Consider the following 19,884-nt stretch of genomic DNA (forward strand, 5'->3'; position numbering starts at 1 on the left):
TATTGTCATTGGAATGGGAAGCTTACATTTGGAAATGCCAGTTGCACCTTAGAATAAAAAAACTTGGGCTCTTAGCAGTTTGCTACCAGATAAAAGTTTTAAAAATAAATTATTGTTATTTTGGGTGTGGTGCACACATTTCAAAAGAGCTCACAATTTAATATTCTCTAATGTGAAGAAGGACCTCACAATTCGGCCTCCTCTGTAAAATAAAAAGCAAACACCGCAGTGTTATTTGAGGTAAAAAAAAAAAAAAGTCCTTAAGATTCGCTTGAAATTCTGTTTATGAAAGAAGCTGCCATTTCGTGGAATGAAGAAAAAGGTGAAAAGAAAATGAGGGCTGCCGATGGTGACCTCCATGCACCCTCAATTTGTCACCGATCTGCAGGCTTTGTTGATTGCAATTTTTAATTTGGGTGTTCTTTAGACGCGTCGTGAAAGGGCATTGTCGCCAAGAGATGAACTCCCTGGCTGCCGTGCGAGCGTCGAAGGCAGCCATTCAACGCCGCAAATGGAGGCTCTCCCTCCCTCTTCTGTCCCCCATCTCACTCTCTTCTCTCTCTCACTCCTTTCTATCCCTCCCTCTTTTTGGCTGCGACATGTTTTTTTTGGGAGGGTAAAAAATACTCATGAATATAGGGGTTATGAGACATGAAATGGCGGATTAATTGAATCTAGTGTGAGCCTTTGGTCTCCGCAGCTGGACCGGTGCTTTAGAGGAACACAAGGCTGCTCTAATTGTGGGGAAGCACAAAAAGTATCCTTCGAATTCCTTTGCCGTCCAATGAGAGCGGGAATGCCATTCAGCCACATAATGGCCCTATTAGCTGCTTAACTCACCGGTGCTACATGGGAAGATTTTCTCTGCTGAATGTTTTGGGTAGGGAGTCAGGGTAGAGAGAGAGAGTGTGTGCGTGCGTGCGTGCTCGTTCGTGCATGCCAAAATGAAGGAATCATTTTTACCTTATCTCCCTCACCATAGATCTTAAAACTGTTTGTTTGCCTCCCTACCCCCTCAGCAACAGTACCATTCGAAAATCGATGTCCTGATCGATGATGCGTTTAAAGACATGATTTCCTCCATGGTCACAAAGGTATGTTACTGCACATCCTATACAGACCCAATGACTACATCCTGCATAGTGTTGCAAAGCTACCAGTAATTTACCAGAGTTACTGTAATCTTCAGTCATTTTGGAGTATTAGCTGAAAATCTATCATAACTGTTGGTAATTTATACTTGAATAACATTATTATATATTTGTTTTATATAGTATTCATTTATCATATGTGTGTCCATATTGTCCATGAGTTTCTAGTAGATAAACCATATGGTTCAATAGAAAATAGCGTAATTAATGAAAAAAAAGCAACAATGGCATTATTTTCAATTAACTCTTCAAAAATGTACTTTTTTCACAACTGCCACCAGTTTGACATTAAAACATTAACAACAAATACATATTGACATAGTCATATAAATACAGGTTTGTACAAAAAAAATGATATATATATAAAGTATATAAAGTCTATTTCATGCTGAAACCCTCATATTAAACACCAATGGTAGTCACTAAATTGATGGTTTAATTTAGGTTAATGTTTTACAGCTTTGTCATACAAATTAAAAAAATGTAAACCTTATTTAATAATTTCATATATTTTACATGTGACAAGGCCACACCGAGGGCAAGAGATTATTACAGACATCTGTGATTCTCTGAAGTATCTAAAAGGGCCACTAGATGTATTGTGATAGATTTCATAAAATCCTTGAAAGATACCAAAATAGATACCTGGTAGTTTACTGGTAAACTTGAAAAGTTTCCAGTAATATACCCTCCCTTTGCAACCCTAATCCTGCATATAGATACTGTATATTTCAGCCCTTCTCCACCTCAAATCCAATGCCTATTTGATTAAGAAACACTTTCTTAGTAAAATAGAACTAAGGTGTGATATAACCCAGTCACACCTGCTAATTGTTCTCATATTCTATGCAAAATATGATAGAATATGTTATAACCAAAAGAGCGGAACGCATACAATAAAAAATGTGAAGAGAAGAAAGTCATTCATACCCCACCTTCTTTTTACAAATGGCAACTAACATGTCTGATTTTCTTGTTTCCCCTGGTAGTTTGCTGGAGTTTTAGATGGTGTTCTCTCCAAACTCTCCAGATATGACGAAGGGACATTCTTTTCTTCTATCCTATCTTTCACGGTAAGCTTTTTTGTTCCACTCCAGAGAATGCGGACCCTTTGCATTCAGTCCTTAGAAAAGCAACATGTCATTTGTTGTAACCGAATCTGCTCAGTTGAACTTTTTTTTGTATCTTTCCTTTGCCTCAAAGGTGAAAGCAGCTGCCAAGTATGTGGATGTGCCTGTGAGTATTATTTCTCCTTCATTTCTAACAATGTCTTACTTGCTCATATGAACATGTTTGTTTGCACACATATTTCTGTCTCAAAAAGAAAAGCTTTCTGAAGAAAGCTGGCATTGAGCAAGATCATATTTGTTAGATGTTTATCATGAGACGCTGATGTTAAATGTGGGTGAAATATTTTAACATTTTGCCTTGAAGCACCGTTGTGTCAGAGTATTTGAGGTTGTGATGGCGTGCAGGGCTAATTATTGGCACCGTTGGCTAATGAAAACGTTTTTGAGCGATTTGCCAAGGTGTCGGTCATGGGCGGTCACTACATGCCGCATCAACACTATTGAGCGACAGCACCATGGCAGGAAGAAGGAGCTCAATCAGCCGACAGAAAGATGGCAAATACAGTGATGAGGAAGCCCTCTAATTACCCAAAGAGAGACGCAATGACACATCCTGAATTACGGGGGCCCAGGGGGATCTCAGACCCCCTAAATGCAACAAAGTCAAACTTTGAGGGGGTGACTTGAAATAATGCTAATTTAATAATTATCCTATTTGTTTAAAATGCCATTTGTACTGCTAGAGTGGTAAATATGTTTCTGTGTGGCTGCACTTGTCATCCCGGGACAGTCTCGTATCTCAGACCCTTTTCAGGTGTCCCAGCTTTTCTTACTACAAAAAAGGTAAAAGTGTAGACCCAATGACAATTACAGAATGTCATTACACTTTTTAGTGTTTTGTAACAGATATCTCTTTCCATTCATCCAATGGCGCGAGTGCACAGTACACTGTTTGTGTGTTGGAATTATTCATTAATTTTAAAATGTCACGTATAATTTGCACTCTGGACAGGCACATTCTGCCGACTCTCCATTGGTCAGGGATTGCAAGGCTAAGTCTCTGATTCACTAAATGTGAAAGCAGGGCCAGGGTGTCATTACTTGGTGAGTTTAGCCACTTCATTGTGACATACTCTTGTTCTTAAGCCATCAAAAGGTTTGCCCTGGTGGTCTAGTGGTAAGGATTCAGTCCACTCACCAGTAGGCAGCGCTCCATTTCTGGTTAGGGAGGCCTGTTTCGACCCACAAATCCAACTTTTAACCCAAAGCAAGAGGTGGTTTCACTCTATCATAACCAAGCACACTCTGACACCCTTTTCAGCATCCATGAGTGGGACTGTTGATAAAGCCAGCCAAGCCTTTGTCCTTCTCTTCAAACCTCCCCCTCCCGCCTGTCCTTGACTCAGCGAATCCCACGTGTCCCATTGACACTGGTTCCCAGAGCTCTGAGCCTGCCAAATCTGCTCTCCTCCTCCTCCTCCTCCTCCTCCCTTCACCTGAAATTATAATGTAACCACCTTGCGCTTTTGTGTGGAGGGAACCGAAAGCTGTTAAGCCTCTCTTACAGGTGAGCTAAAGAGATGGGAGAGTGGAGGAGGGTTGTGTCGCTAGGGCATTTAGCAGAACACTCTTTTGGATCCTTGTCACGAAAGGTTAAGATCCCTCCCACACACACACACACAACTAGCTGCACCTGGGGGAAACAGATCCAGGGCAGGAAACCAGACTGGCAGCAATGTATAATTAGCAGCAATCCCTCTCTCTCGCTCTTCTTTTCTCCACAGCTTTCAGCGCTTATCCCCCTCAGGTTAACCAGTCATTGCTGCCCCACACCACCACCACTACTACACCACCACCACTACTACACCAACACCACTACACCACCAACACCACTACACCAACACCACTAAACCACCACCACTACACCAACACCACTACACCACCACCACTACTACACCAACACCACTACACCACCACCACCACTACACCAACACCACTAAACCACCACCACTACACCACCACCACTAAACCACCACCACCACTACTACACCACCACTACTACACCACCACTACTACACCACCACTACTACACCACCACCACTACACCACCACTACTAAACCACCACCACCACCACCCCACCACTACACCACCACCACCCCACCACATATGTACATTTTAGTCATTTAGCAGACGCTCTTATCCAGAGCGCCTTACAGTTATTGCATTCATCTTAAGATAGCTAGGTGAGACAACCACATATCACAGTCAAAGCAAGTACATTTTTCCTCAAAGTAGTTATCAGTAGAGTCAACTCCACCATCACCTCTGGCAATTCCACCACCAACTCCACCACCACCTCCGGCAACTCCTTCACCACCACACACACCTTTTTCCATCTGCCTCCTTTTGACATAATTTGATTTCACACTAGATTGTTGACAGTCTGGAATAGCCTGTGTGTGTGGTTGTGTGTCTAGCATGTTTGGCTACAAGTCAAGTACAGAACTGAGAACTGATTCTTTGAAAGAGGGCGGCCCGTGTGTATTCTGTTTTGGCCCCAATCTGGAGTGTAGTTATGTTGGAACCTGGTCCATGCCTCCATCTCTTTCTCCATGCCTCCATCTCTTTCTCCATGCCTCCATCTCTTTCTCTATGCCTCCATCTTTTTCCATGCCTCCATCTTTCTCCATCTCTTTCTCCATGTCTCCATCTCTTTCTCTATCGTTCTCTATGCCTTCATCTCTTTCTCCATCTCTTTCTCTATGCCTTCATCTCTTTCTCCATCTCTTTCTCCATGCCTCCATCTCTTTCTCCAAAACGTCCCTTTTTCAGGACCCTGTCTTTCAAAGATAATTCGTAAAATCCAAATAACTTCACAGATCTTCATTGTAAAGGGTTTAAACACTGTTTCCCATGCTTGTTCAATGAACCATAAGTAATTAATGAACATGCACCTGTGGAACGGTCGTTAAGACACTAGAAGCCTACAGACGGTAGGCAGTTATGGTCACAGTTAGGAAAACTTAGGCCACTAAAGAGTCCTTTCTACTGACTCTGAAAAACACCAAAGAAAGATGCCCAGGGTCCCAGCTCATCTGCGTGAACGTGCCTTAGGCATGCTGCATGGAGGCATGAGGACTGCAGATGTGGCCAGGGCAATAAATTGCAATGTCCATAGTGTGAGACGCCTAAGACAGCGCTACAAGGAGACAGGATGGACAGCTGATCGTCCTTGCATTGGCAAACCATGTGTAACAACACCTGCACAGGATCGGTACATCCGAACATCACACCTACGGGACAGGTACAGGATGACAACACCAACTGCCCGAGTTACACCAGGAATGCACAATCCAAACCCACCGTCGCTGGACCAGACAGGACTGGCAAAAAGTGCTCTTCACTGACGAGTCACGGTTTTGTCTCACCAGGGGCGATGGTCGGATTCACGTTTATCGTTGAAGGAAAGAATGTTACACCGAGGCCTGTACTCTGGAGCGGGACTGGCAAATCTGGTGCAGTCCATGAGGAGGAGATGTACTGCAATACTTAATGCAGCTGGTGGCCTCACCAGATACTGACTGTTACTTTAGATTTTGACCCCCCCCTTTGTTCAGGGACCCATTATTCCATTTCTGTTAGTCACATGTCTGTGGAAGTTGTTCAGTTTATGTCTCAGTTGTTGAATCTTGTTATTTTCATACAAATATTTACACATGTTAAGTTTGCTGAAAATAAACGCAGTTGACAGTGAGAGGACGTTTCTTATTTTGCTGAGTTTATTTCTCCATGCCTCCATCTCTTTCTCTACAGTATCTCTTTCTCCATGCCTTCATCTCTTTCTCTACAGTATCTCTTTCTCTATGCCTCCATCTCTTTCTCTACAGTATCTCTTTCTCCATCTATTTCTACATGCCTCTGAGAGGGCTCTGCCTTGGGGGTTGTGAGGTGGTGTGGTGGGGGGATTGAAGCCCTTGTGACAACAGGGACAGTGATATATTGCCAACGATCCTGACATACACACACACACACACACACACACACACACACACACACACACACACACACACACACACACACACACACACAGACACACACAGACACACACAAACACCCCCCGCCATCCCACACACACACACACAGACCCACACAAACACACCACCCCACCTTACACACACACACACGCACGCACACACACACCACCCCACACCTGTCCAATCCATACTGTCACTCACTGCGGCTCAGGAACTGGTGGATTAAACGTCTCCACCCACTGGATTACAGTTTCCTGACAGGCCTGTCAATCATCAGACCCAACCCCCCCTGACTCTAACCCCACAGCTCACCCCCCCTCACCCTAACATCCCTGTAGCAGAGTCCCCCTTACTGTACTTTAACCCCATGACACTGAGGTGCACGTCATCAAACGTCCATATGAATTATTGGGAACTGCATGTAACCTTCGATTGAATACATTCATGTCACTTTGTATTATATCATTTTATATTAAATAAATGTCTTTATGAGAAACACATTTCTCCACTTGGTATTGATAGGTTATTTTCTCCATGCCTCCATCTCATTCTCCATCTCTTTCTCCATACCTCCATCTCATTCTCCCTCTTTCTCCATACCTCCATCTCATTCTCCATCTCTTTCTCCATACCTCCATCTCATTCTCCATCTCTTTCTCCATACCTCCATCTCTTTCTCCATACCTCCATCTCTTTCTCCATGCCTCCATCTCTTTCTCCATCTCTTTCTCCATCTCTTTCTCCATACCTCCATCTCATTCTCCCTCTTTCTCCATACCTCCATCTCATTCTCCATCTCTTTCTCCATACCTCCATCTCATTCTCCATCTCTTTCTCCATACCTCCATCTCATTCTCCATCTCTTTCTCCATACCTCCATCTCTTTCTCCATGCCTCCATCTCTTTCTCCATCTCTTTCTCCATGCCTCCATCTCTTTCTCCATCTCTTTCTCCATGCCTCCATCTCTTTCTCCATCTCTTTCTCCATGCCTCCATCTCTTTCTCCATGCCTCCATCTCTTTCTCCATCTCTTTCTCCATGCCTCCATCTCATTCTCCATCTCTTTCTCCATACCTCCATCGCATTCTCCATCTCTTTCTCCATGCCTCCATCTTTCTCCATGCCTTCATCTCTTTCTCCATACCTTCATCTCTTTCTCCATCTCTTTCTCCATGCCTCCATCTTTTTCCATACCTCCATCTCTTTCTCCATGCCTCCATCTCATTCTCCAACTCTTTCTCCATGCCTCCATCTCTTTCTCCATGCCTCCATCTCTTTCTCCATGCCTCCATCTTTCTCCATGCATCCAACTCTTTCTCCATGCCTCCATCTTTCTCCATGCCTCCATCTTTCTCCATGCCTCCATCTTTCTCCATGCCTCCATCTTTCTCCATGCCTCCATCTTTCTCCATACCTCCATCTCTTTCTCCATCTCTTTCTCCATGCCTCCATCTCTTTCTCCATGCCTCCATCTCTTTCTCCATGCCTCCATCTCTTTCTCCATCTCTTTTTCCATGCCTCCATCTCTTTCTCCATCTCTTTCTCCATGCCTCCATCTCTTTCTCCATGCCTCCATCTCTTTCTCCATGCCTCCATCTCTTTCTCCATGCCTCCATCTCTTTCTCCATGCCTCCATCTCTTTCTCCATACCTCCATCTCTTTCTCCATGCCTCCATCTCTTTCTCCATGCCTCCATCTCTTTCTCCATGCCTCCATCTCTTTCTCCATGCCTGCATCTCTTTCTCCATGCCTCCATCTCTTTCTCCATGCCTCCATCTCTTTCTCCATGCCTCCATCTCTTTCTCCATGCCTCCATCTCTTTCTCCATCTCTTTCTCCATCTCTTTCTCCATCTCTTTCTCCATGCCTCCATCTCTATCTCCATGCCTCCATCTCTTTCTCCATCTCTTTCTCCATCTCTTTCTCCATGCCTCCATCTCTATCTCTTTCTCCATGCCTCCATCTCTATCTCTTTCTCCATGCCTCCATCTCTATCTCTTTCTCCATGCCTCCATCTCTTTCTCCATGCCTCCATCTCTTTCTCCATGCCTCCATCTCATTTTCCATCTCTTTCTCCATACCTCCATCTCTTTCTCCATGCCTCCATCTCTTTCTCCATCTCTTTCTCCATGCCTCCCTGTCACACTGCTTTGTCACCTTGTCACTGAAGAAGAGAGAGAGGGGAAGAGGGTGGGGGAAAGAGAGTAATGGAGAGGGCTCTGCCTTGGAGGTGGCGGGGATTGATGCCCTTGTGACAACAGAGACAGTGATATATTGCCAATGATCCTGACATACACACACACCACCCCACACACAAACACCCCCCGCCATCCCACACACACACACACACACACAGACCCACACAAACACAAACACACCACCCCACCTTACACACACACACACGCACGCACACACACACCACCCCACACCTGTCCAATCCATACTGTCACTCACTGCAGCTCAGGAGGTGGTGGATTCAAAGTCTCCACCCACTGGATTACAGTTTCCTGACAGGCCTGTCAATCATCTGACCCAACCCCCCCCCTGACCCTAACCCCACAGCTCACCCCCCCTCACCCTAACATCCCTGTAGCAGAGTCCCCCTTACTGAACTTTAACCCCATGACACTGAGGTGCACGTCATCAAACGTCCATATGAATTATTGGGAACTGCATGTCACGTTGTATATAATTTTATATTAAATGTCTTTGAGAAACACATTTCTCCACTTGGTATTAATGCGTTATTTTATGCATTTAGGAACAGCATGGATAAAAAAATATATATTTTTACTGCATGATCCATAAAGAAGCTCTACCCATCGTTCCAGGTTTATTTTGGTAGTATTTGTATAATAGAGGTAATATGTTGAGGGGAAATATGAGAGTCAGAGTTTATTTTGAACACATTTTAGAATGGCTGTGATGCTGCTAGGCAACTAACACTGAGCCATTCAGTCAAGCACAATGAGTTCAGTTACGTGGCAATGAGTGAACAACATCTTTCTTTGAAATATACAGGATATCATGATGCTTTCCTGGTTTGAAATGAGTTGTATTTGTGCAGCGTTTGATCTAAGTTTTTATTGAACCGGTGATTGATTGTCTCATAATATGTAATTATTTTACATTGGTTATGGCTTATCAGTGTAGGGCCATGAAATTAATTAGAATTACCTCTTATGAAGTTCACACACATCCTGACTGTGACCTAGACGGTGGGTGATGACTACGCCAAGTTTGAAATGTGTTATTTTTAGAGTAATTACACAACAGGGAGTCAGGGTCACAACCACTTCTGACTCATCAGGGTCATTTCCATCACGTCAGAGTCACCTCCGTTATGGCAGCGTCACCTCCGTTACGTCAATGCACCTGTTTACATGCTCCCAGCTCTAATGACTACCTCAACCTAAGGTAAGGAAGGCCACACACACACAAAGGCCTATCACCCCAGTGTGTCAGTTACCCACCTTACTCTTCAGTTGCTATAATGACAGTTTGTAATCACAGTCCTCTCTTCCGTCTCTCTGGAAAAACATCAGGAGAAGGGGTTTTCCGCGTCGATGTTTTTTAATCGGCACATAGCTCTGTTTCCTTGTTTTCCCACAGGGGAGTTGGCGTGCCGTGTTCAGAACCGTAGCAGGACATCAGGCCCTGGGGGCCATCTAAGGCCCTGTGAAATGGGTGTGAAAGATGTCAAAGCAATTACAATAGCATTACAGTGTAATCTCCCACTGACACAGAGAGTGTGAATGGAAGAGGTCTAACCCTCTTTTCTGCCTCTGGCCTCTCTCCTCTGGCGAAACGATTGCATTGACATTCACTAAATGTTTAGCTGGTAACAGCTCCACCGCTTGTTATTCTGACAGTGATTGTGGTGTGTTTTGTGTTTTTATTTATTTTTTATTTTTTACATGTCTCGAAGAGAAGGGGATTTTTAGCATGCAACAGTTAAAATTCAGTGTCCATGTTTTCCGTCGAAAATTAAACTTAAGTTAATGAATATGGACCTTCTCTGATGAATTGTTAAGGACTAATACTGTCTTTCTCAACTGAACTTACCTATTACTCTTCCCTGTGTTTAATCCTATCTTCCTCCTTGTGTTTTTCCATCTCTTCCCTTCTCCCTCTCTCTCTCTCTGCTCTCAGAAGCCAGGGATGGACCTGGCTGATACCTATATAACGTTTGTGCGGCAGAACCAGGACATTCTGCGAGATCGCGTCAACGAGGAGATGTACATTGAGAAGCTGTTTGACGTGAGTGTGTCGACCTTGACGTGGACTCACACTTGCAGCAGCTTTTGTCATACAATCACATAGAATAGGTGGATAACTGTCACTCTTACAACACTATGATAAAATCTATAACTGATTAATTTTATTGAAAACAATAGGAATGGGAACCAGTGGACAATATCTCTGTGGGTTGTGATGCCAGTACAGTAAAGATATAGTATCTTAATTTGATCACCCTGTTGCAGGAGAAATTTCCTGCAATGTAGGAAATGTTTAACTTGTAGTGTATTTGACGTTTTGAAAAGGCTTCTGAAGATTGTAGGATCCACAATGAAATTTCAGACTTGATTTTCCCTTACCAAAAATCTTATCAACCCCTACAAAAATGGCCATTAATTATAATCCACATAATAATTCACATGTCCTGTTGCTGCAGGATTATTTTCCTGCTGTAGCAAACTGGCTCAAAATAAGATCCTACGTCAGTATATGAAGGTGTTGCATGAAGATCACAGCATGAAGAAGAAGAAAGACCCACCCACAATCTCTGTATTTCTCCTATTCTGAGATGAATCATTGTTAGGTCAAACAGTGTATCTGTGAGAGGTCACAGTGATCTCAGCCTCGTCCCAATAGGGCGACCCTGGAGTTTGTCAGAGATACAATCAATACCGAAATGTGCAAGTGAATACAAAGACTCTCTCTCTTTCAATTCATTTCAAGGTGCTTTATTGGCATGGGAAACATATGTTACCATTGCCAAAGCAAGGGAAGTAGATAATATACAAAAATGAAATAAACAATAAAAATGAACATTACACTCACAGAAGTTCCAAAAGAATAAAGACATTTCAAATGTCATATTATGTATATATTATATATACACAGTGTTGTAACGATGTGCAAATGGTTAAAGTACAAAAGGGAAAATAAATAAACATAAATATGGGTTGTATTTACAATGGTGTTTGTTCTTCACTGCCCTTTTCTTGTGGCAACAGGTCACAAATCTTGCTGCTGTGATGGCACACTGTGGTATTTCACCCAGTAGACATGGGAGTTTATCAAAATGTGGTTTGTTTTTGAAATCTTTGTGGATCTGTGGGAAATATGTGTCTCTAATATGGTCATACATTTGGCAGAAGGTTAGGAAGTGCAGCTCAGTTTCCCCCTTATTTTGTGGGCAGTGTGCACATAGGCAGACCTGGCTCTCAAGAGAAGACAGGCTATGGCGGCCTTTCTCAATAGCAAGGCTGTGCTCACTGAGTCTGTACATAGTCAAAGCTTTCCTTACGTTTGGGTCAGTCACAGTGATCAGGTATTCTGCTGCTGTGTACTCTCTGTTTAGGGCCAAATAGCTCTAGTTTGCTCAGTTTTTTTGTTTTCTCATGATTTGGTTGGGTCTAATTGTGTTGCTGTCCTGGGGTTCTGTGGGGTCTGTTTGTGAACAGAGCCCCAGGACCAGCTTGTTTAGGGGACTCTTCTCCAGGTTCATCTCTCTGTAGGTGATGGCTTTGTTATAGAAGGTTTGGGAATCGCTTCCTTTTAGGTGGTTGTAGAATTTAGCAGCTCTTTTCTGGATTTTGATCATTAGCGGGTATCGGCCTAATTCTGCTTTGCAGGCATTATTTGGTGTTTTACGTTGTACAAGGAGGACATGTTTGCAGAATTCTGCATGCAGAGTCTCAATTTGGTGTTTGTCCCATTTTGTGAATTCTTGGTTGGTGAGCGGACCCCAGACCTCACAACCATAAAGGGCATTGGGTTCTATAACTGATTCAAGTATTTTTAGCCAGATCCTAATTGGTATGTCAAATTTGATGTTCCTTTTGATGGCATAGAAGGCCCTTCTTGCCTTGTCTCTCAGATCAGTCACAGCTTTGTGGCAGTTACCTGTGGCGCTGATGTTTAGGACGAGGTATGTATAGTTTTTTGTGTCCTCTAGGGCAACGGTGTCTAGATGGAATTTGTATTTCTGGGCCTGGCGACTGGACCTTTTTTGGAACACCATTATTTTGTCTTGCTGAGATTTACTGTCAGGGCCCAGGTCTGGCAGAATCTGTGCAGAAGATCTAGGTGCTGCTGTAGGCCCTCCTTGGTTGGTGACAGAAGCACCAGATCATCAGCAAACAGTAGATATTTGACTTCAGATTCTAGTAGGGTGCTGCAGACTGTTCCAGTGCCCTCGCCAATTCGTTGATATATATGTTGAAGAGGGTGGGGTTTAAGCTGCATTCCTGTCTCACCCCACGGCCCTGTGGGAAGAAATGTTTTTTTTATGCCAATTTTAACCACACACTTGTTTGTGTACATGGATTTTATAATGTCGTATGTTTTTCACCCAACACCACTTTCCATCAATTTGTACTGCAGACCCTCTTTCCAAATTGAGTCTAAGGCTTTTTTGAAATTAACAAAGCATGAGAAGACTTTGCCTTTGTTTTTGGTTTGTTTGTTTGTTTGTCAATTAGGGTGTGCAGGGTACATATGTGGCCTGTCGTATGATAATTTGGTAAAAAGCTAATTTGGAATTTGCTAAGTACATTGTTTTCACTGAGAAAATGTACGAGTCTGCTGTTAATGATAATGCAGAGGATTTTCCCAAGATTGCTGTTGATGCATATCCCACGGTAGTTATTGTGGTCAAATTTGTCTCCGCTTTTGTGGATTGGGGTGATCAGTCCTTGGTTCCAAATATTGGGGAAGATGCCAGAGCTAAGGATGATGTTAAAGAGTTTAAGTATACCCAATTGGAATTTGTTGTCTGTATATTTTATCATTTCATTGAGGATACCATCAACACCACAGGCCTTTTTGGGTTGGAGGGTTTTTATTTTGTCCTGTAGTTCATTCAAGGTAATTGGATAATCAGGTGGGTTCTGGTAGTCTTTAATAGTTGATTCTAATATTTGTATTTGATCATGTATATGTTTTTGCTGTGTGTGCTTTTTTATAGAGCCAAAAAGATTGGAGAAGTGGTTTACCCATACATCTCCATTTTGGATAGATAATTCTTAGTGTTTTCCAATTTTCCCAGAAGTGGTTATAGTCTATGGATGCTTCAATTACATTGAGCTGATTTCTGACGTGCTGTTCCTTCTTTTTCCGTAGTGTATTTCTTTATTGTTTTAGTGATTCGCCATATTCAGGTTTTCTGGGTCTCCATGTTTTTGGTTGGACAGGTTTCTCAATTTCTTTCTTAGGTTTTTGCATTCTTCATCAAACCATTTGTCGTCATTGTTCATTTTCTTCAGTTTTCTGTTTGACATTTTTAGATTTGAGAGGTCAAATATACTGTTTAGATTTTCTACGGCCAAGTTTACACCTTCACTATTACAGTGGAACGTTTTGTCCAGGAAGTTGTCTAAAAGGGATTGAATTTGTTGTTGCCTAATAGTTTTTTTGGTAGGTTTCCAAACTATGTTCCTTCCATCTATAGCATTTCTTAATATTATTCAGTTCCTTTGGCTTTGATGCCTCATGATTGATCATAGCTCTGTTCAAGTAGACTGTGATTTTGCTGTGATCTGATAGGGGTGTCAGTGGGCTGACTGTGAATACTCTGAGAGACTCTGGGTTGAGGTCAGTGATAAAGTAGTCTACAGTACTACTCCCAATGGATGAGCTATAGGTGTACCTACCATAGGAGTCCCCTCGAAGCCTACCATTGACTATGTACATACCCAGCGTGCGACAGAGCTGCAGGAGTTGTGACCTGTTTTTGTTGGTTATGTTGTGCCTAGGGGGGCATATGGGGGAGGGAATGCTGTCCCCTCCAGGCAGGTGTTTGTCCCCCTGTGTGCTGAGGGTGTCACGTTCTTGTCCAGTTCTGGCATTTAGGTCGCCACAGACTAGCACATGTCCCTGGGCCTGTAAATTATTAATTTCCCCATCCAGAATGGAGAAGCTGTCTTCATTAAAGTATGGGGATTCTAGTGGGGGGATATAGGTAGCACACAGGAGGACATTTTTCTCTTTTAAGATCATTTCCTTTTGAATTTCGAGCCAAATGAAACATGTTACTGTTTTGATTAATTTAAGAGTGAGTTAGGTCTGCTCTATAACAAATTAGCATAACCCTTGAGTCCCTTCCCCGTTTCACACCTGGTAGTTTGGTGGATGGGACTACCAGCTCTCTGTAACCAGAGGGCAACCAGTGGGTCCGTCTCCTCCATGTGTCTTGTTGGATGAATGTCTGTATTTCCGGTTCCTGCTCTTTAGGCCATAAGCAGATGACCTCAGGCCTTAGATATTCCAGGATGAGATAGTGAAGGCTTTGTGTTCCATAAAGTGTCCAATGTTATTGGTCCTGTGGTTTGGCCTCAGGCCAGTAAGTGTAAGCAGAGCCTGCTGAGCATCTGGTACATTCCATTGTTTTAGGCTAGTGTAAGAGTGGGGGTTGGGCCTGTTTGCCCACTCACGGCCTGGGCGCATGTGTGACTTCCATGTTGAGGCCCTCTTTGCAGGAGTGGAGGGGCATAGGGTGGGCAGGAGGGGCATAGGTCTGATCTGAGGGGGCCTAAATGGGGTGTGGGCATGGTTGACTTGGGGGGTTTGTCGATTGGTTGGGGTGGGGGTGTGGATGTGGCTGGTGGTGTTGTGGTCTGGATGTAGGTCCTCTCGGCATGGGTCCTCTATGTATAGGTCCCGGGGTCCCGCAGGTTTGGGAGTGAGTCTTGCTGGTCTGGGCGGGGTGCCTATTGATCTGTAGCTCCTGTGTGAAGTGTTGGGACTGCGTTTGAGAGCGGTGTCCTTTAGGGTCCGGGCGAAGGGGGTGTCGTGTCTTTGGCATCATTAAAACTGAAGACTTATTTATCAAATAACTCTCTGTAATTATTATTATTGCGATTAAACTCATTAATCATGTAACTGTAATTTACTAGGAAGTCTGGGCACCAAGGAAAATATTCAGATTACAAAGTTATAATTTTCCTAATATAACTTTCAGATATTTTCTGCTCAATTAGTCTTCGAATGAATTAATTATTATTTACCTCACGTTAGTCTCATTCCAAAAGTCGTAAATTGTTGGTTATCTGCACGAACCCAGTCTTCACTATGAGTCATCCATACATCAATTGTCTTAAAATCATTTATTTACTAGTAATTCACAGAAATGCGTAACACAAACAAACAAAGTAGATGGTTACAAAGAAATGATAGCGGATGTGCCCTAGTGGGCTAAACCGGCATGGTGGCTTGTTAGACAAAAGGGGAGTGGGGGTCAGCTGAGAAGTCACTACAGAGTTGATAATTATAACAATTGAAATGCTAATTCTTTGCACATGAGCGCTCACTCATTCGGGAACAATTGCAATCAATATATATATTTACGCTCAGTGTGTCGTCGGGATCTCTGTTGAAAAGTTTGTTTCTGTTGGAGAGTCTGTCCGCCCTCTCTCTCTCTCTGCCGTGGTTAGAAAGAATAGTTCAGAGTGACATTCATTCATGTCGTTATAGAATAGATGTTTCGGCGGTTGTCGGTCTTCATGTTCAATGATACCGAATTCCTAGCTGCAGACTAGTAATTAATATCAAAGACTTGTTCTTATTCTGTCGGTATCGATAGTCTAAGAGTTTAACCACGTGGGATGGTTAAAAGATTCAGCAATCGTCTCAACCCATAGCCCTCTCATAATTGAGGTAAGCTCGGTCTGGTGATAGAAAACCCGGGTGGGGGTTTTATTCGGAAGAGCAGAAAAGGGCCTGTCCCAGGACGCCAGACCATAACTGTGCTCATGGGCGGTCCTCTAATTTAGTTAAACTCCAAAGGGAATTGTAGTTTCCTTCATTAAACAGTCCAAAATCACATTACACAATTTCACAAACAGTATCACTCATCTTATACAACAATTAGATGTAAGCCTGATATCTGAGGCTATTTTATAAACAGCGTTATGGTAATGTGGTCGTATTGTCTCCCATGAGTTTCACAAAATTGTACCAAACGGACCAGTTCGTAGCTGGATTCTTCTTTTATACCTATCTTTTATTCCTTCTCCAGAACATAAATGTTGTTCGGACCTCAAGTTCTGTAAGGTGGAAGAAATTCCTTTTTTCTCTCTATGAAAACTCACTCTCTCTCTATACTGTGGCCATGAGGAGATAATCTCCTCCAGGAATTTACGACCTCTCTGACCACAGCAGCCTGGTTGTAGGAGACAGAGAGAGGGGGATGGTGCTCGCTGTACCCAAAGAGGGCAACGTCATGACAGTAGGCACTGCTGCCTTGTATAGGTGGACCTGGTTGTAAAGGCTGTTCAATTCCAGGGTGGAGTGGTGGGCCAGGAAAACAGTTGGTTTTGAGGCACAGTCACGGGAAATTCTTGCGTTTACCCATTGTATGGTAGCAGGGTGGAAGTCTTTTCGTGATAGCAGGGTGGAGATAACCACTTGTGCGTTGGGGAAAGTAGAATAACTTTCACTCCCTTGAGTGCTGTGGCCACCCTTTCCTGCTGTACTCTCAGGTCGTTTGTGCCTGTGTGTATTATTATGTGGCTGGGTGATTCTAGTTGGTTCTCAGACAGAAGGTCTAGGGTGCGCTGGGTGTTTGGGCAGCAGAGTTTAAACACTGTTTGGGAAAAAGTTTTTTTTTCTTGTATATATATTTCCCGTTTGAGTCCATAAGGAGAACAATATGTGTCTTGTGTATGTCCTCAGTGGGTGTGGGGGGGTTGTCAGAAGGGCTATCAGGGTGGCTGACGGGGGGGGGGGGTGCTTAGAGGGGGTGGGATCCCCTGGGTTTGGGCTTCATTTGTCTGTCCCGCTGTGTTGTCGACGCTATGGTCAGGGCCTGGGGTGGACTGCTGTGGTGTCGAGACTTTTGTCGGGAGCTGAGGTGGGCTGTTCTGCTGGCTTCTCTGCTGGGGTGGCCACCTCTCTAATGGGTTGTTGTCTGTCACACGCCATCCCCCTCACCCTCTCCTCCAGCAGTCTGATCCTCTCCTCTAGTGCTTTGTTCTTCTCCTGCTCTTTCTCCTGTAGATGTTGTCTCACTACAGTCCAGAATGCAGATATGTCTTTCTCCACTTCCAGCTCTCCAGGTCTAGTTAAGGGGGTGTTGTTGTGCTGGACTGTTGTCTGGGTCTGTGCTGACTGGAGTGTAATCACCTGCCGTTCCAGCTCCACCTGCCTTACGTCCAGCTGGGTGAATTTATCCCTCATTTCAATGAGGGAGTAGTACTCTGTGCTGGGAGGTTGACTTTCCGCTTGGGGTTGCTCGTCTGTGGGTTTATGTAATGAAGAGGTCTGGTCTGACCTGCTCGGGGAGGGGGTATCTTTCTCAAGGGAGAGCTTCTCCTGCTGAGCTATTTCTTTGATTAGGTGAAAGTGCAGCTGAAACTGTTTGGGGTTGCCCTGTACCAATACTGTTCCAGACTTCTAGAGATTTATATTAGCTGTGTCAGAGTCCTCGTTGTCTAGTATTCTGAGTGTCCACCCATCGGTAACACCCCCCCTTACCAGAGGGGTAGTGTGTTAATATAGCACTGTGCCATGCCAGGGGATGGTTTGTGTGGAAGATGAGGTTGCTGATGTTCCCATTTCCATAATAATCAGCAAAAAGTGTCTCTTGATTTTCCATAAGGAGCTTAATTTTGTACTCTTTTTGTGTCTTATTATTCTTTACATACAGAGGGTACTGTATTTTAATTACCTCAGCTGTTCAAAGGCCTCCATTTGGTTGGGGCTCTCCTGCCATTGTTGGGATTAAGGGCTTTGACACCTCTCACTTGACACATCAGTGCTAATTGAAGTTGTATCAAGCTTGGTAGCTTTAATTTAGCATTCAGTCCTTATAAAGTACAATATATCATTGTAAAGTATTTTTCTTCTTGTCTTGGAAATAAAATCTAGCTTCAAACTAAACATTACTCACTCAGTTCCAGGTTGGATGGTGTTTTCAGGTCTCTGTTTGTTTGCCAGAGCATTTGCTATATAGCTTGGGAATAATAATCTTTGGTAGTTGTAATCCTTCTAGGTAATTCCGTCCGAAATTAGGTTGTAGGTTTTGAGTTTTGATTTGGAGTGAATCTTATGTTGTGGAGGGTCGTATCCTGTATATGTTCTTGCTGAAAAATCCAAGTTTATCTAACTCTAAATCTATATTTTTTAAAGAACATGCTGAAAAATGTAGGAGCTCATCTGCTCATAACCACTCTCTCTCTCTCTTTCTCTCTCTTTCCCTCTCTTTCTTTTTCTCTCTCTCTCTCCCTTTCTCTTTCCCTCTCTCTCTTTCCCTCCCTCTCTCTTTCCCTCCCTCTCTCTATTTCTTTTTTCCTCTCTTTCCCTTTCACTCATAGATATGTTGAAGAGCGTGGTGCTCAAACTGCATCCCTGTCTTACCCCATGGCCCTAAGGAAAGAAATCTGTGTTTTTTGCCAATTTTAAATGCACACCTCGCTCTCTCTCTGTCACTCTCACTCATACACTACCGGTCACTTAGAAATGTCCTTGTTTTTTTTTTAAGAATTCTTTTTTTTTTACCATTAAAATATCATCAAATTGATTAGAAATACAGTGTAGACATTGTTAATGTTGTAAATTACTATTGTAACTGGAAACTTCAATTAAAAAAAAAAAAATGTAATGTCTACATAGGCGTACATAGGCCCATTATCAGCAACCATCACTCCTGTGTTCCAATGGCGCGTTGTTAGCTAATCCAAGTTTATCATTTTAAAAGGCTAATTGATCATAAGAAAACCCTTTTGTTGTTCTGATTTAAAGAAGCAATAAAACTGGCCTTATTTAAACTAGTTGAGCATGTGGAGCATCAGCATTTGTGGGTTCGATTATAGGCTCAAAATGGCCAGAAACAAACACCTTTCTTCTGAAACTCCTCAGTGTATTCTTGTTCTGAGAAATGAAGGCTATTCCATGTGAGAAATTGCCAAGAAACTGAAGATCTCGTACAACGCTGTGTACTACTCCCTTCACAGAACGGCACAAACTGGCTCTAACCAGAATAGAAAGAGGAGTGGGAGGCCCCGGGGCACAACTAAGCAAGAGGACAAGTACATTTGTGTGTCTAGTTTGAGAAACAGACGCCTCACAAGTCCTGAACTGGCAGCTTCATTAAATAGTACCCGCAAAACACCAGTCTCAACGTCAACAGTGAAGAGGCGACTCTGGGATGCTGGCCTTCTAGGCAGAGTTCCTCTGTCCAGTGTCTGTGTTCTTTTGCCCATCTTAATCTTTTATTTTTATTGGCCAGTCTGAGATATGGCTTTTTCTTTGCTACTCTGCCTAGAAGGCCATAATCCCGGAGTCGCCTCTTCACTGTTGACGTTGAGACTGTGCGTCTGTTGGCCCAAGCAAGTCTCTTCTTATTGGTGTCCTTTAGTATTGTTTTTTTTGCAGCAATTCGACCAAGGCCTGATTCACGCAGTC

General features: G+C 43.3%; 1 protein-coding gene across 5 annotated transcripts in view; it reads left to right on the plus strand.

The window, feature by feature from the left end:
- The window catches only part of cadps2 (Ca++-dependent secretion activator 2), a 241,951-nt gene that overhangs the window by 196,773 nt on the left and 25,294 nt on the right, over nt 1-19,884 (plus strand). For 4 of the 5 annotated variants that reach the window (XM_071405535.1, XM_071405537.1, XM_071405538.1 and 1 more), the window contains 4 exons: nt 1,020-1,094; nt 2,141-2,224; nt 2,355-2,387; nt 10,408-10,515. In XM_071405535.1, the coding sequence (XP_071261636.1) occupies nt 1,020-1,094; nt 2,141-2,224; nt 2,355-2,387; nt 10,408-10,515 (300 nt within the window). The remainder of the gene's footprint in view (nt 1-1,019; nt 1,095-2,140; nt 2,225-2,354; nt 2,388-10,407; nt 10,516-19,884) is intronic. The other variant, XM_071405536.1, reaches the window with a different exon arrangement.

This window comes from Salvelinus alpinus, chromosome 6, assembly GCF_045679555.1.
Source record: "Salvelinus alpinus chromosome 6, SLU_Salpinus.1, whole genome shotgun sequence".
Taxonomy (NCBI): Eukaryota; Metazoa; Chordata; class Actinopteri; order Salmoniformes; family Salmonidae; genus Salvelinus; species Salvelinus alpinus.